At 41.4% G+C, this 15,389-nt stretch overlaps 1 protein-coding gene across 4 annotated transcripts in view; it reads right to left on the reverse strand.

The window, feature by feature from the left end:
• Window positions 1-15,389, reverse strand: part of LOC138966263 (microtubule-associated serine/threonine-protein kinase 3-like) — a 211,480-nt gene continuing 196,091 nt past the window's right edge. For 3 of the 4 annotated variants that reach the window (XM_070338411.1, XM_070338410.1, XM_070338413.1), the window contains 3 exons: window positions 12,345-12,473; window positions 9,525-9,727; window positions 1-9,070 (listed from right to left, as the gene is read on the reverse strand). In XM_070338411.1, coding sequence (XP_070194512.1) covers window positions 8,009-9,070; window positions 9,525-9,727; window positions 12,345-12,473 — 1,394 coding nt within the window. In that variant the 3' untranslated portion in view covers window positions 1-8,008. The remainder of the gene's footprint in view (window positions 9,071-9,524; window positions 9,728-12,344; window positions 12,474-15,389) is intronic. The other variant, XM_070338412.1, reaches the window with a different exon arrangement.

The following is a 15,389-nucleotide window of genomic DNA, read 5'->3' on the forward strand; positions in this document are numbered from 1 at the left end:
TGCAATTTTCACTGTAGTTTATTCCACTGATGGTAGCAAGAACCAAACGAATAAACATAATGATCGCATCAAAAGCTCGTACTTGTGAAAAAAGACATTGAGAACAATGAAAAATATCCGAAGGAGAAGGATCAAGAAAAAATGTATCCTGAATTTCAATATCCATTATTATGTGAGATTGAGAGTAAACTTTTTGTCAGTGATACTGAAACATCTTTCTGACTCTATGCTGACCCTAATGTTTTTGTTGGAAAACTCCATTCACACTCATGTCTAAGACGACCATCATGACAGAACAACACTGAACGAATGTCACATACTAAGGTAAAACTCACAATTAACGGCGCGCGACATTTGACATCGTTACACAAAGACAGCAAGACATCACGTTATCAAATTCAATGGAATTTTGAAACTGATAAATGTACATTGAATACCGTAATAGCAGAATGTACATAAATCAATCTATCCAAGACCAGAACAAGAACAACTTGAAGGTAACACAACAATAGAATGAAGGAGATAAAGGGAGAAAGAATGAGAATAACATAATACAGTGAGGTTCAAATGATCCTTTTCAATATCTTATTTGCACAATAATGCCTTGCAAGGTTGACGCTCACACACACACAATTGAGCTTCAATGAATGTCTTCGTTTCAGTGTCAAATTCCTCATTGTTATAGTCTTATCAAAATTAAATTAAACTTCTACACAGCGAATGAAGTAATCTTGATTGTTTTTAAACAATAAACACCAAAATGACCAGTACTTTCCAGAATATGAAAAATTACAATTTTATGAGCTTGTAGCTGACTTTTATGTAAAGCTTACAGAAAATGTACGTTGTCAACAGGATATTGTCACTTATCTTTTGTTTCCATTTTGACCATTTTTTTTAAACATACAAGTCAACCACAATTATGAATATTCCAGGCCAATATTGTCCAAACCCAGAGCATTTTTTCATTTAAACAAAACTACAAATCTGTGCTCTGATGCAAAATATATACTGATCGCACTTTTTATGATTCAACGTGGGTTTCTTTTTATGCAATATATAACACCCAACACAACAGATTCTTTGGGAGAATTTTCACACTATGCCTCCCTGTTTTCTCCTTTTCCCAAGCCACAATAAAAGAAAATGACAGTAAATACCAAGTTTGGCACGTCACAGTACTGCACTCAAACAATATGAACTCTTTGCTACTGAGAATTTTAGCAGCAGCTTGTTGACAATGACACTTGAGAGAAAATATGAACACAACGCAAAAACTCCATGAGAGAGGGAGAGAGAGAGGGGGGGTGAAGGAGATTGATTTAAAATTCTTGAAAAGGAGATTGATCTAAAATTCTTGAACATTAAGAGCATTTGACGTAAAGTACACATTCCAGAACAAGACACCACAATACAAACAAAAGTATACAAACGCACACAAAAGCTAAAATGCACACAGACACTCAAAAACACATAATGTGTTCATGTATGTCCACTCACACACACACATAGAATGACACAGACACAGATTCTTTCAGTTTACACACTAAAGCAAAAAGCATAGTACACCATAAAGCAAAGACGGAATTTGTAGACACAATTTATGTACAAAAGACAAGAGACACAAGTTACACATATTACAAGTATCGTAAAACAGAGATTATTCCAGTTCTGTACACAAGGAAAATAAATTGACTGACACAGAAATCACAGACAAGAATAAATTATGATGATGAGGATCGGTGAGCTTTCCCTGCGCCTGCAGAATTCTGCACCACCGGCACTCTGAAAGACTTCATTTCAATCGCAAGTTGCTGCAACAGTTCTGCCCTCTTCCATTAAGTTTCTACCTTCCTTTTTTCATCACTTTCACCAACAACTTGGCTCTTGCTATATATATATTCATCCACAAAAGAAAGGCAGGTTATATCATTCCAACTCAAAATCAGAAACGGAAGCAATAACAATTACACATTAACATGCTTCCATTTGAAACTTCGAGATCAAAATCGGGGATTGACGCCCGACCAAAGCTAATTGAAGCCCGATGGAGCGAAGCGACGGAGGGCTTCAATCAGACTTTGGTCGGGCGTCAATCCACGATGATGACCGAGAAGTTTCAAATGGAAGCATGTTAATGTTATTGTAATTCAATCTGACGACCATCTCTTTCCTGCTTTCATGTGATGGTAAACAGACAGAATTGGTTCTGTTCTGTTCACACACTACTTTCTGTCCACCTACCTGCAAGGGTCAAGTCCCAAGAAATATGTCTCTGTATTCCTATCTTATCACTCTGCTCCTGTTTTGTTTTCTTTCACATACATTTTCCCTTCTTTTTTGACGGGTTTCTGGACAGCAAACTCTAAAACACATTCTTTTCATCACAAAAGCGATCTTTGGAATTGACTGACGTAGTCCGGAAGAATTCATGCATCAACTGACGTCACGTATTTGACGTCATCACTTCGCATACCTTATGGTCTCGGTATTTCGTTGGCCTTCATATTTCCTACTTGTAAAATGACCCTCAAAGCTAACCAAGACTAGTTGAGGTTGTATCAAGGCGCCTCGCCTTGTGGTTAATGGCTTTTTTAGCGAGTGGTTATCGACAATTAATGACCGGTAATTTTTAATGAGTTGGGGCATTCTGACCAATCACAGGATCTCAGGTTCATTAAAACGTCAACTTGATTGAATTACAATACTTAATAACATTGCACTTATCATCTTTTTGCTAGAGCACAATCCAACTCACTCCTTCCCGTGTGAATGATTCGGCTCACCATCTCAGATCTGTCCAGAATTTACATGAGATAAGACACCTGGGCACATTAACACACTTGCGGAGGTGAGTTGGATTTTGTTATGAAGTAAATTCTTAAAAAGCCACTAGTGGTATAACAAAATTAATTCCTTAACCTTCGCCGGTCGTCGTGGGTCCATGTGGACCCAGAAGGGTGTTTAATTGCAAATATCTCTTAAACCAGTTGGAATTTTTTTAATGAGCTTTTAAGAATGCCTCAGACACCTAAAAAGCTCTTATGTCCTAAAAGATCATTAAATTTCAGCGAGAAGTAATTAAAAAAACAAAGGTCAAATTTAGACTACACACGGAAGACATCGTGGGGCCATGCTTCTCAAACTGAAGGAACTTACATAAAAACTAGGGAGAGAAGTCACAAACCTTCAGGTATTGGCTCTAAACATCATTTTCTACGATCTGTTCAATTTGGAGTTAATAAGCAAGTCGCGTGGAGCGAAATTAATACATAACAATGTGGGTCCACACGGCCCCATGACGTCTACAGAAGGGTATTCACGTTTTTCCTTTTTTGAGAAGCTTTAGTCCGCACGGTAATAATTAAATTAATAATTTAATTTAATTACTTTTCGCTGAAATTTAACCACGGCGTCTACGGAAGGGGATGCACGTTTTTGCTTCTTTGGAAAGCATGGGTCTACGGAAGGGTATGCATATTTTTTCTTCTTTAAGAAGCATGGGTCCGCACGGCCCCACGATGTCTTCCGTGTGTAGTCGATAACCCGGCCTGGCCAAGGTTAAAAAAAATCCCCCTTGTGCAAAGAAAGCACACATGCTGTTTATTGTTGGTATGTGACCAAGTGGAGGGATGGTCTTATCCCATGTAAAAAGTATGTGACCAAGTGGAGTGATGGTCTTATCCCATGTAAAAGGTATGTGACCAAGTGGAGGGATGGTCTTATCCCATGTAAAAGGTATGTGACCAAGTGGAGTGATGGTCTTATCCCATGTAAAAGCCTGGCCACATCTGGTCAGTGTAACTGTTTACACGGGAAAGAGTGTGTCTTTAAGGTCTTTCTTTATTTGGTGTTTAACGTCGTTTTCAACCACGAAGGTTATATCGCGACGGGGAAAGGGGGGAGAGGGGATAGAGCCACTTGTCAATTGTTTCTTGTTCACAAAAGCACTAATCAAAAATTTGCTCCAGGGGCTTGCAACGTAGTACAATATATGACCTTACTGGGAGAATGCAAGTTTCCAGTACAAAGGACTTAACATTTCTTACATACTGCTTGACTAAAATCTTTACACAAATTGACTATATTCTATACAAGAAACACTTAACAAGGGTAAAAGGAGAAACAGAATCCGTTAGTCGCCTCTTACGAGCATCTGGTAAATTCTTCCCCCTAACCCGCGGGAGGTTGTCTTTAAGGTAACTTCCTTCTCGTGTAATTCATCATGAAAGCCACCACATGCTTGTCCAGGCTTTTACATGATACATTTGTATTAAGAGCATCCCTCCATACCACAAATGAACTGCTGGACTTTCTACTGACAGTGAGAATATTATGGTGGAAATGTTTTGTCACCGACACCTGTGTGCGCATTGTTAATCTGCAAAATTAATTCAGAAAACAAATTAAAATCTCTCACCACACAGTTAGCAGCGAGGCTGCAGATTGCTTGTGTGAGTCCAAATTTGGGGTTTGTTCTGATTTCAAGTAGTTTACATGATTGTTACACTCAAAATCCTTCTCATCTGCAAGAATAATTGTGCTCTGCATTTCTTTTGTGGATTAATATTGTTTCTTCAATTGACCTTTTCTGTTACTCTGTCACGGTCTCCTTGCAGACATTCACATTCCATACGGTTCTATCGATTTCATATCAACCGTACGATGTAAAACCATCATCTCAGTGTTCCATGCCGTTCTTTCATATCAACTTTACATTGTGTAACCATCATACACTTCCGGGTCCATTTCTATTAGTGAAATGTACAAGTCACAATTTACATAAAAATATACACCTGTATATATTTATATATATTCATCTGTAGTATTTACATGAATCCATGTACATCTCTCATCTTCTATACATATAATGCCATCTATCCCAGTTAATTAAAAAAATTACATGATACAGTGGTCGCCGCTTAATAAAGCCACTTCTGGACTGACGAAAAATGGCTTTAATAAGCGGCGGATTTATTAACCGGCGGTCCAGGAATACGTCATTTTCGAGAAGAAAAAAAAATCTTCTCTTTTGTTTACGTCACTCAGTCACTTTCTTTCGTCATTTACACTTGTTTGAATCTTAACAAGACTTCACGAAGGATGTTGAACTTTTGTTTTAATTATGTACATGTACATGTACTTTGATCACTTCGGTACATCAATAATTTCACTGTCACGAATCATTACTCGGCAGAGAAGAACGATTTTATGAGTGTTTGTTTGTTGGTCGTCTTCCACATCAGAACAATGTGAGTTTTAGTCACAAACTACGTGATTTCTCTGAGAAAACTGGCTTTAATAAGCGGCGGGTTGGTTTTATTAACCGGCTTTTTCTAATACATAAGATATAGTGATAAATCCGGACCGTCTGAAATTGTCTTTTATAAGCGGCTGGCTCTATTAACCGCGGTTTTATTAAGCGGCGTCCACTGTAGCATGATGCCAGTTTAGCACCTTGGTGGAACACTGAAGGATATTTGCTGATCTGGAGAGATCTGCCTTACTGTTTTCATTTCATCGAACGCAGAAGAAGAAGAAGAACTGTTTTCATTTGATCCAACATGTCTTTGAACTGTCTTTCCAAACAAGTTCACGCCTAAGTTCTTTGTCGCTACACACTATAATAGAACTTTTCTTCAAGGTGAGCAGTAAATATATATATACAAACCCTAATACATTTGTTGTTACTGAATTCCTTGTTAACACGTCTCTCTGTACATAACAGGTCCAGACTACATAGTGATTGCAACACGTAAAAACCTGTAGCAAGATAAAGAACATAACCTCATGCTTGTGATCATCCATGTTGGAAAGACCTTCCTTCTACACCATCACATCACATGACCGACTCTTTCCACATCACTCACTCCACAACAATCCACTCTTTATCTCACCCAGAAAACACACATTCTGCATTAAAACATACATGTTCAGAAATCCTCAACAATGATTAGTAAAGAAGATCCGTTTCTTGGTATAAGTTCCTCTTGATTAAACTAACTTTCAAACTCCGTAAATATTGTGTAACTTTAGTTTGACGGTCACACTGATGAATGGCTCTAGTGAGGGTGTTCCAAATCAAAATCTGCAAGCTATTAGTTTCGTGCAAAAAACATTTTCACAACACATGTACTAACTTCAAATTTTCAGCACATTTCCATATGAAATTACTTACATTTATTTGCTCTACATTTTTACAAGATTCCTGTGATGTTTTGAACAAAACCGTTCAATATAACTTATCATTGACAAAATCACTTCTTAATTCCAACCATATTTTTCCTGACACAAACAATGAGTGTGACGCCACACAACACTATAATTGAAGCACCGTACAGCACCAGAACCACTTCTTTGACACTACTACTGATCTCAACGTCTAGTCCAAACTTTCCTCTCAAATTTTCCTCTATCTGTTAAAAAATCAACCAGAATTTTGTTCCTTCCATCATACTCTTGTAGATTTTACAGTAGTGCCTGCAGTATGAGTTCCTTCTCATGACAGGACAACTCCCACTAAAGGACACTTTCTGTTGTCTATAAACTTGACCGAAACATACCTACATGAAAGGGCACCGGCAATATCCCGATTTAGCCCGTGTTTACCGTCTCAATGAGTGAATCTGGAAGGGTCACTCTCCTTTCAGGATGTGACGTCTCTTTCATGGGGTTCATTTAGGACTATGCCAGGGCACCTGCAATGTAGCACACTTGTGACTTATACCAAAAAAGTACTTTCACAGCAGGTACCACTGTTGTAACACTGACCCCTTCCGATTGTGTTAATGCTAGATCTACAATACTCCGAGGGGCAACACAGAAAAATAGACTGACCTAGTTGTGTGAATGGGCTGCTGTACAACACTAACAGATTGTGTTAATGAAAGATATACAATACTCCGTTCACTGAGGAGCAACACAGTGAAATAGACTGACCTAGTTGTGGGACTGTACAAGACTAAGAGTAGACACCAGTGTGAGCGTTGCACCATGAAATCCCCACCAGAGCCTTAGTTCCAAGTCTGTATTGCACTCAATGTTGTGCTTTGCCCTGCAAAGTTCACTTCTTATGCTGATCGCGATGGGTGGATGAGGGATGCGCATGACACGATAATGATGAGAGCCATTATGACGAGAGCTTCCTCCTGGCCCTCCTGGGAGTGAGTACGCCTTTCTTCACCATGTTTTCTTTACAATGTGAGAGCGGGTTTGGCTTTGGAGCATCAGAAAAAGCAGCACCAAGCAGCTGCCAAACAACATATATTTATGACCAAGACATGTGACATTTCTATGGAAGATGGCGATGCAATGACGAAAGTTCACTGTGACAACACCAGCACATCAAAAGCATCACACGAGCCTGCCAGAACAAAAGAATAACCACGCCAAATTCTCCCGAGCACAACAACATTCAGCGCCAGAAGTGTGGATGAAAGAATCCATGGTCCAGGATAACACTGGAGATTTCTATCACTGAATGTTGCCTCACTCCTGTGTGCTTGATGTCTCTCCAAGCATGACTGTTTGTGAAACCGTCAAGTTAGTGTTGTCACACTTGTGCAGGGCCACAGAGTGCTGGTTGTAGACTACACTTATACTCCTACAGTATAGTTCTCTTTTATAGTTTGGGGGTTTCAGTCTTACGCCCACTGTCCTTTCAACTTAACCCAAGGCTTGTCATGAACTAGTACAACACACTCAGATTTGACATTTTGTTTAAGTTTTGAATAAACACTCATGTTGTGTCATGGTTGAATTCAATAATTTTCAACAAAAGCTGTGGCACGATGAGATTTTTTCTTCTTCACGAAAACACTGAACATCAAAAAGTCTGTACACACGCACAAAAAACATCCCCATCATCCCCCACCCTCTATGGCGGATCTCCCTGGCTAGTATGTACACACGCACAAAAAACATCCCCATCATCCCCCACCCTCTATGGCGGATCTCCCTGGCTAGTCTGTACACACGCACACAAAACATCCCCATCATCCCCCACCCTCTATGGCGGATCTCCCTGGCTTTTCCCTTCCTGTAGTGACGCTTTTCGCGAAGTGAGCATTTTTTGCGGTGGTGGTTTGTCCGTGGGAGCAGAGAGGGTGTGGGTGATGGGGGGTTTCTCCGCTGAGCTGGGATGGAGCAACTCGGGCGACAACGCTCGGCGAAGCAGCGGAGAGTTGGGCTCGCAGCTCTTGGGCCGCATGGATTTGGGCAGGGCTGTGCATGGCTTGCTGCTGGTGGGGGTGTGTGTGTAGTGCGTGGCGCCGGAACATGTGTGCGCGTTGAGGTGGGCGGGGATGGTCTGCTGGGGCAGGTGGGAGCTGCCCAACAGGTGCCCCTGCATGCCGGCCAACGGACTGGGGGAGCGGGCAGGGGAGGACGCCATGTTGGACGGGGAGGGGGTGCGGGCCAGAGGGCTGAGGGGGAAGTTGTGCACAGACTTGCGTCGGTGGGGTGACTTGAGGGACGAGGTCTTCTTGTGCTTGACGACGTGCAGGGAGCTGGGGCGACCTAGGTGGGTGGACGCGGCAGCGGAGGCAGCGGCCGGGGAGTTGGGCACACTGGAGGTCGGGGAGCTGCTGTTGGAGCTGTTGGCTTGGGACGAGTCTGGCGACCAGGGCACGGTAATGGGGGGAGAGCGCATGGTGCGATGCAGAGCGGGGCTCCCCTCGCACGATGAAGTTGACCGACTCAGGGGGCTGAATGTGCGCGTGGCGGGGCCAATGTGCGAGCCGTGAATCACCAGGGGCTCAGCCTTCTTGCCACTCAGGCGCCTGAGCAGAGTTCTCTGCCCTTTCTTCTTGTCCATCCCTTTCTCCTTCATCTGGCGTTTCTTGATGGCCTTCCTGGCCATCTTGCCTGGTGCTGCCCCCTTGGGGCGCGAGCCTGTCTTGATGGTGGTCTTGTCGAGGGGCACGCAGCGCACGTTGAGCAAGGAGGACGAGGACAGGAGGTGCACCACCTGGGTGTGCAGCAAGCTTTGCACTGACTCGTCGTTGATGTGTGTGATCAGGTCCCCAGGGCGCAGGCCCGCCTCAAACGCTGGACTGTTGTGCAACACATCCTGAAAGAAACCAATGTCAAATCATCACTCTCATGTTTTGGCAAATAGTACAAGCAAAAAAGTACAGAGAGTACAGTTTTTCCACAAAGAGGGACAGTGGAACCTGCCTGGAATAAGATCAGGTTAAGCAGGGGGTAGTACATACACAACAAATCTTTCTCCTCAATTATCAAAACAGTACTATTCTCCCATGTGGTCAAAATTAGTATCAAACACAATTTCAATCTTCAAGACACTGTTATAAATGTTACAAGTATTGCTTTCAAGAGGTAACTTATCAGATAACTCTTCTCCCTCTCTCTCTCCTCCCTCCATCTCTCTTCCCTCTCTCTCCTCCTCTCTCTCTCTCTCCCTTTGTTAAATAAAGTTCAATTCAATTCAATTCAATCCCCCCTCCCTTTTTCTCTCTCCCCCTCTCTCTCAAATTGTCTGCAGAAAGTCCCACTCCACTCACAGTGACGATATGTTGTAGGGTGTAGACGTCGGTCTCACCGATGTAGACCCGTACGGAGCGGAAGCTGAAGCCGAACCCTTTGGGGCCTCGCTTGAGGAGAATCGGGGGGTTCAGATTGCGGGTGAGATCTCGGTTGGGTGATCCGTCTCGAGAACTGGTGCTGGACCCCCCTGGCGACGTGGTTTTGGGCAGCACAAAGTCACCTGAAACATCACAGGTAGCACCATTAGTTCTCGTGTTGCTGTTAGTGTTACAGTCTGTCCTCAGTTTTTACAAATGGAATTCACTTCAGCTTCCTGCAACACTAGGTTACATTACAGCAGGTACAAGTTATGTTCATACCTACATACACCACGTTAAGCCAGCATGCAGTGATACATTGCGTATCAAAGACCTGTTTAGGTCAAAGCACAACGTAACGCTTGGGTTTGTTTTTCTTTTATTCCTTGTTATACATTCTTATCATGGGCTAGAAATAGGATTTTATAGCTCTTCCAAAAGCTACTTTTCTGACTAACATCTCAAGCAAATTTCCCATAACCATTAACTTTGTAATTTGGGAACTACTATTATGAAAATGACAGATTAAACCAAATGTTTTAACAAATGAGCAACACAGAAATAAACGACCAACATAAGTAAATTACTTATATTATATATAAAAATATGTAAGCCAAATCCGAAATGATTTGATAGACATCAATGCTGCAACTCAACAACACATACTTAAACAAACACCACTGTCTTCATAACATTGCAGACACTGTAACCCGTCATTAAAGATAGAGCATGCTCACAAAAATGTTCCACGGGCATGCCTTATACAAAAGTTCATACTCAAAGACAGGAAACGACCATGCACAAGAAAATTGTGAGACACAGAAAAAAAGATGTGACTATTTGCATAAATAATTAACATAGGTCATATAACCAACATCAAGTTAACAGAACACATTCTGGGTGCATGTCCAGGCAAGCATACGAAAGTGCATACATACAAAAACAGAGTTCATAAAACAGCATAAATATTTGGTTAAACAAAGTCTTTCAGCGTTCCACCCCTAGTAACCTATACATTTGAGAATCACTTTTGGGAGAGAAAAAAAGATTTTGAACTGAATCTCTTGTTCCACTCTAGACACATGGGGGTAAAATCAAAAAGAAAACCTGACACTAGTGTCATCATACATGGTACACACACAACCTCCCAGAGGTAGAGAAACACAAAACTGATTGGAACTCCTTCACAAGCCCAGGTCCACAACAGGTGTACAAAACATCAAGTGGACAGTGACAGTTTCTACACACTACTAGCCGCTACCTCTCCACTCCAGTAACACAGTCCAACAGTATGTTAATGGACTAAGATCACCAATATCTAGTCTGTTGCCACAGAAACGTTCTTTCACAACTGACCCTGCGTATACAAACCAAGTTCGTCCACTAAGACACCAAATCCATTTCAGTCTCAGTTTCAACTGTGTCTACTGAATCCGTTTCCTAGTACTGGAAAAGCTGTCCTGAAATAAATAGTGTCACCTGTCTTCAAAACTGACAGAATGTGAGGAAGTGGTGTTGACAAAAGCTGCCAACAGTCACCTGAGGACGACGGCATCTTCTTCATGCAACCACAGCTGGGACCCACTGCTGTCAAAGTTCACACTCAGTGTTCCACTTAGTTCTGAACGCAAAGTTGTGACTTAGAGATTGACAAACTTGACTTTGTCATTGCCATCAAGAAAGTCTTCATATAAATGGAATCTTCAATTCTCTGCAAGAAAATCCCAAAACCGTTTCTCCCGTTAGTTTCTGACTACTATCGGTAGAGCCTAATAGGTGTTAAGCTTCGGTCACACGGTACGATTTTCCTCAAATTTGCCTGGTGGAGTTATTACATACGATCAAGCTGCAATTCACTGAATTCATACACATGTTCAAACACTGGCAGATCGGATGGAAACCTGCTCCACAAAAAAAACGTCTGCTCGCGTGCCATGAATTTTGAATGGCAGTAGTGTGACGCTAGCTTTAGGCACAGCTAGCTCTGCAAGCCTACATATCTCCAGTAACAAAGTGACATGAAATGCACAGACTACAACAGCAGTAAGTGAAAGCAGTTTCTAGTTGACTGCAGAAGCTACACACAGATTGCATAGCTACTGTTAGTACATGCTATACACGGAGAAAGCAGAAGGAGTATCTGGCAGATGAAAGAGAGACATATGTTTACACCACTGAGGACTACTCTACGTGAGAGGGAACTGTGTCCAGCACTGGGATTATGATTGTCACTCTTGTCTTCTGCTTTAGTTACGCTCCCAAACTTGTCATCAGCTTCCCATACAAAAGCACTGTATGGAGAAGAATGCAAGAAAATGATCTAATTCGAGTCAGTAAAATGGAAACTTGTTCCATAATATCTACTTTCTTGGCTGGAAACAGCCAAATACTTAATTCGCTCACTCAAAGATTGCTCTCATCCTTTTCTTAGCCAGTATTTTTTCACAGGTACATTTATATATGGATTCTCACAGAAACCAACCATCCAGTCCAACCAAGTCTTAAACACAGTGATTACTACTATATTGTCAGGACAAAAAAAAAGGGTCAAATGAAATATCAGCTATGACAGGTTGACTTAATTTTTCAGTATTTTGAGGTTTTTACCAGTAAAATGCCATAAATTTCTGGTGAAAATGTATGTGACTACAGGTGTATTTCAGTGTGTAATGAAAGGAGAGCATCACAATCCCAGTGAGAGCACACAGCCACTACAACCACAGAGAGAGATCTACAGGTCAGCCAGCGTCCACCACCAACCTCCGCTCGATATGTCCAGCAGGGTCAGCGCGTTGGCTGAGACCGATTTCTGTAAGTTTGTTTTCTCCTGAGAGCGCTTCGAGCGACGGCCCTGGCTTTTCTCCTTGTCCTCGTCCACTGGAGACAACTCTGGAAGTAGCCAGTCAGCGGTCAAGCTTTGTTCTCTCTCTTTGGTTAGGCGCACAAGCAGTGCAAGCTCTGTTTCTATTTTACGGAAACTGCTTCTACTTTCTATAGTAGAAATGTTTTTTTTTTTAACCTTTGTGCCTTGATGTCATCACCTTTCACCAAGTTTCCCTTTATCTCATCACCTTTCACCAAGTGTTTCCCTTGATCTCATCACCTTTCACCAAGTGTTTCCCTTTATCTCATCACCTTTCACCAAGTGTTTCCCTTGATCTCATCACCTTTCACCAAGTGTTTCCCTTGATCTCATCACCTTTCACCAAGTTTCCCTTTATCTCATCACCTTTCACCAATCGTCTGTTCAGAGCCACAACTATATATCTCTAACTTCCCGTCAGAGCCACAACCCCATATCTCCAAAAAAAATCACAATTTCCAAGATATAAGCCCTATATGGTTGTTGCACTGGAAGGATGTGTGGTGCTGTCGCAAGTAACAACCATACACCGGGCAGTGGCTTTAAGGGAGGATGCAAGGAAAGGGAGGGAGAAGTTTATGCAACCACTTGTCTGGGTCTTGCAGTGTTGTTGCTCAGAGTGGCCCAGTGGTCAGAAGACCTGGGAGAGTATGCAACAAGCCTACATGTAAGTGATACCTCCTTGTGGCATGAGGGCTCACAACAAGGAGCGGTCTCAGTGGAATGGAACAACCCAACAAACTTAAATAAATAGGGTTGTGGCCTGCACTGAATAGAAGAGGCCAAGGTGTACTTATTTCGGCCACAACGGTCTATCATTATATTTAGTCAAGTTTTGACTAAATATTTTAACATCGAGGGGGAATCGAAACGAGGGTCGTGGTGTATGTGCGTGCGTGCGTGTGTGTGTGTGTGTGTGTGTGTGTGTGTGTGTAGAGCGATTCAGACTAAACTACTGGACCGATCTTTATGAAATTTGACATGAGAGTTCCTGGGTATGAAATCCCCGAACGTTTTTTTCATTTTTTTGATAAATGTCTTTGATGACGTCATATCCGGCTTTTCGTGAAAGTTGAGGCGGCACTGTCACGCCCTCATTTTTCAACCAAATTGGTTCAAATTTTGGTCAAGTAATCTTCGACGAAGCCCGGGGTTCGGTATTGCATTTCAGCTTGGTGGCTTAAAAATTAATTAATGACTTTGGTCATTAAAAATCAGAAAATTGTAAAAAAAAATAAAAATTTATAAAACGATCCAAATTTACGTTTATCTTATTCTCCATCATTTGCTGATTCCAAAAACATATAAATATGTTATATTTGGATTAAAAACAAGCTCTGAAAATTAAATATATAAAAATTATTATCAAAATTAAATTGTCCAAATCAATTTAAAAACACTTTCATCTTATTCCTTGTCGGTTCCTGATTCCAAAAACATATAGATATGATATGTTTGGATTAAAAACACGCTCAGAAAGTTAAAACAAAGAGAGGTACAGAAAAGCGTGCTATCCTTCTTAGCGCAACTACTACCCCGCTCTTCTTGTCAATTTCACTGCCTTTGCCATGAGCGGTGGACTGACGATGCTACGAGTATACGGTCTTGCTGAAAAATGGCATTGCGTTCAGTTTCATTCTGTGAGTTCGACAGCTACTTGACTAAATATTGTATATTCGCCTTACGCGACTTGTTTTTAATTCTGTTTTTCAAGTGTGGTTTTGCATGTACATGTACTTGTCAGGAACACAAACTGCATCTTTGATGTGAAAATTGTTTCATTTGACAATAAAGCAGATTTTACCCTGAGTGTGTGAACTTTTCTGAAAGTGGGCTATTTTTGCGATGTTTGGTTGTGGCTCTGACTGGTGTAAAGAGATATATGGTTGTGGCTTTGAACAGACAAAGTGTTTCCCTTTATCTCATCACCTTTCACCAAGTCTGACCACTGCTATATACACACTACATCTTCCCTGCTTCTCATTTCTGTATCACAAATAATGTTGGTCCTAGATTTGTTCCCCTCGTTATCCTACTCCTGTGATCCAACTTACTTTTATTGCTGTAGTCACATAGTTGACGGAATGGTGTCTATTTGATGACTGGAAGTTTCTCTCTCCTTTTAACCATCCTTTTCAATTTCATACATTTCTATCTCATACATGTTTAAGTCATAAAAGCATTTAGCAGAGGAAAGGAAAATATTACTCAATTTATGTTGAGTAAACAACTGAAGATCCAAAACACATCAGGCACAAATGTCTTTATCACCCATGCATGTTGGAAGAAAGTTAAATTCAAAATGAGTCAGCCGTAACAAAACCCAAATAAAAATGTTAGCTTTTCAGTCCACATTTCAAATATCAACATGGAATACCTCCTATTTAATCCTTAAATATAGCTTGTTATCTTGTATAACAAGCCCGTACCCTACCAGATCTGTCTAGGCTTGTAATAGATAACAACATCCTTCAACAACCAAGACACATGCCACAAATCAACACCCTGACTGCTTCCTGTGCAACCATGGGAGGGGGGGTCTGAATTTCTCAGACTGACATAAGGTGTCCAGTACAAAATAAATTGAGCAAAATGTGCGGACTGTGCACAAGACGCAGCCAGGCTGTTGATCTTTGAAAGAAGTCAGAGTGGAAGGATGCTCTGATCTAAGGTGAAAGCTGGACTGATCCAATACCTTTTAACACCTCCACACATTTGAGGATAACAGGTCTAAACAAATATGGAATCTTAAAAATGGAGGTTAATTTACAGAGGTTATTATTAAAAAAAATCTAGAGAAGCCAGGTCTGAAAAGGGAGGAATACTCTCAAATTGGGATGGGGGGGGGGGGGGGTGTGTGTGTTAAAAGGGGGGTTCCAGTGTAGGGTGGTTCATATTACTTGTTACATGTCAAAATGAAAGCAATGCATTGCTTCTTGATG

The sequence above is a fragment of the Littorina saxatilis genome, linkage group LG5 (genome assembly GCF_037325665.1).
Source record: "Littorina saxatilis isolate snail1 linkage group LG5, US_GU_Lsax_2.0, whole genome shotgun sequence".
NCBI classification, from domain to species: Eukaryota; Metazoa; Mollusca; class Gastropoda; order Littorinimorpha; family Littorinidae; genus Littorina; species Littorina saxatilis.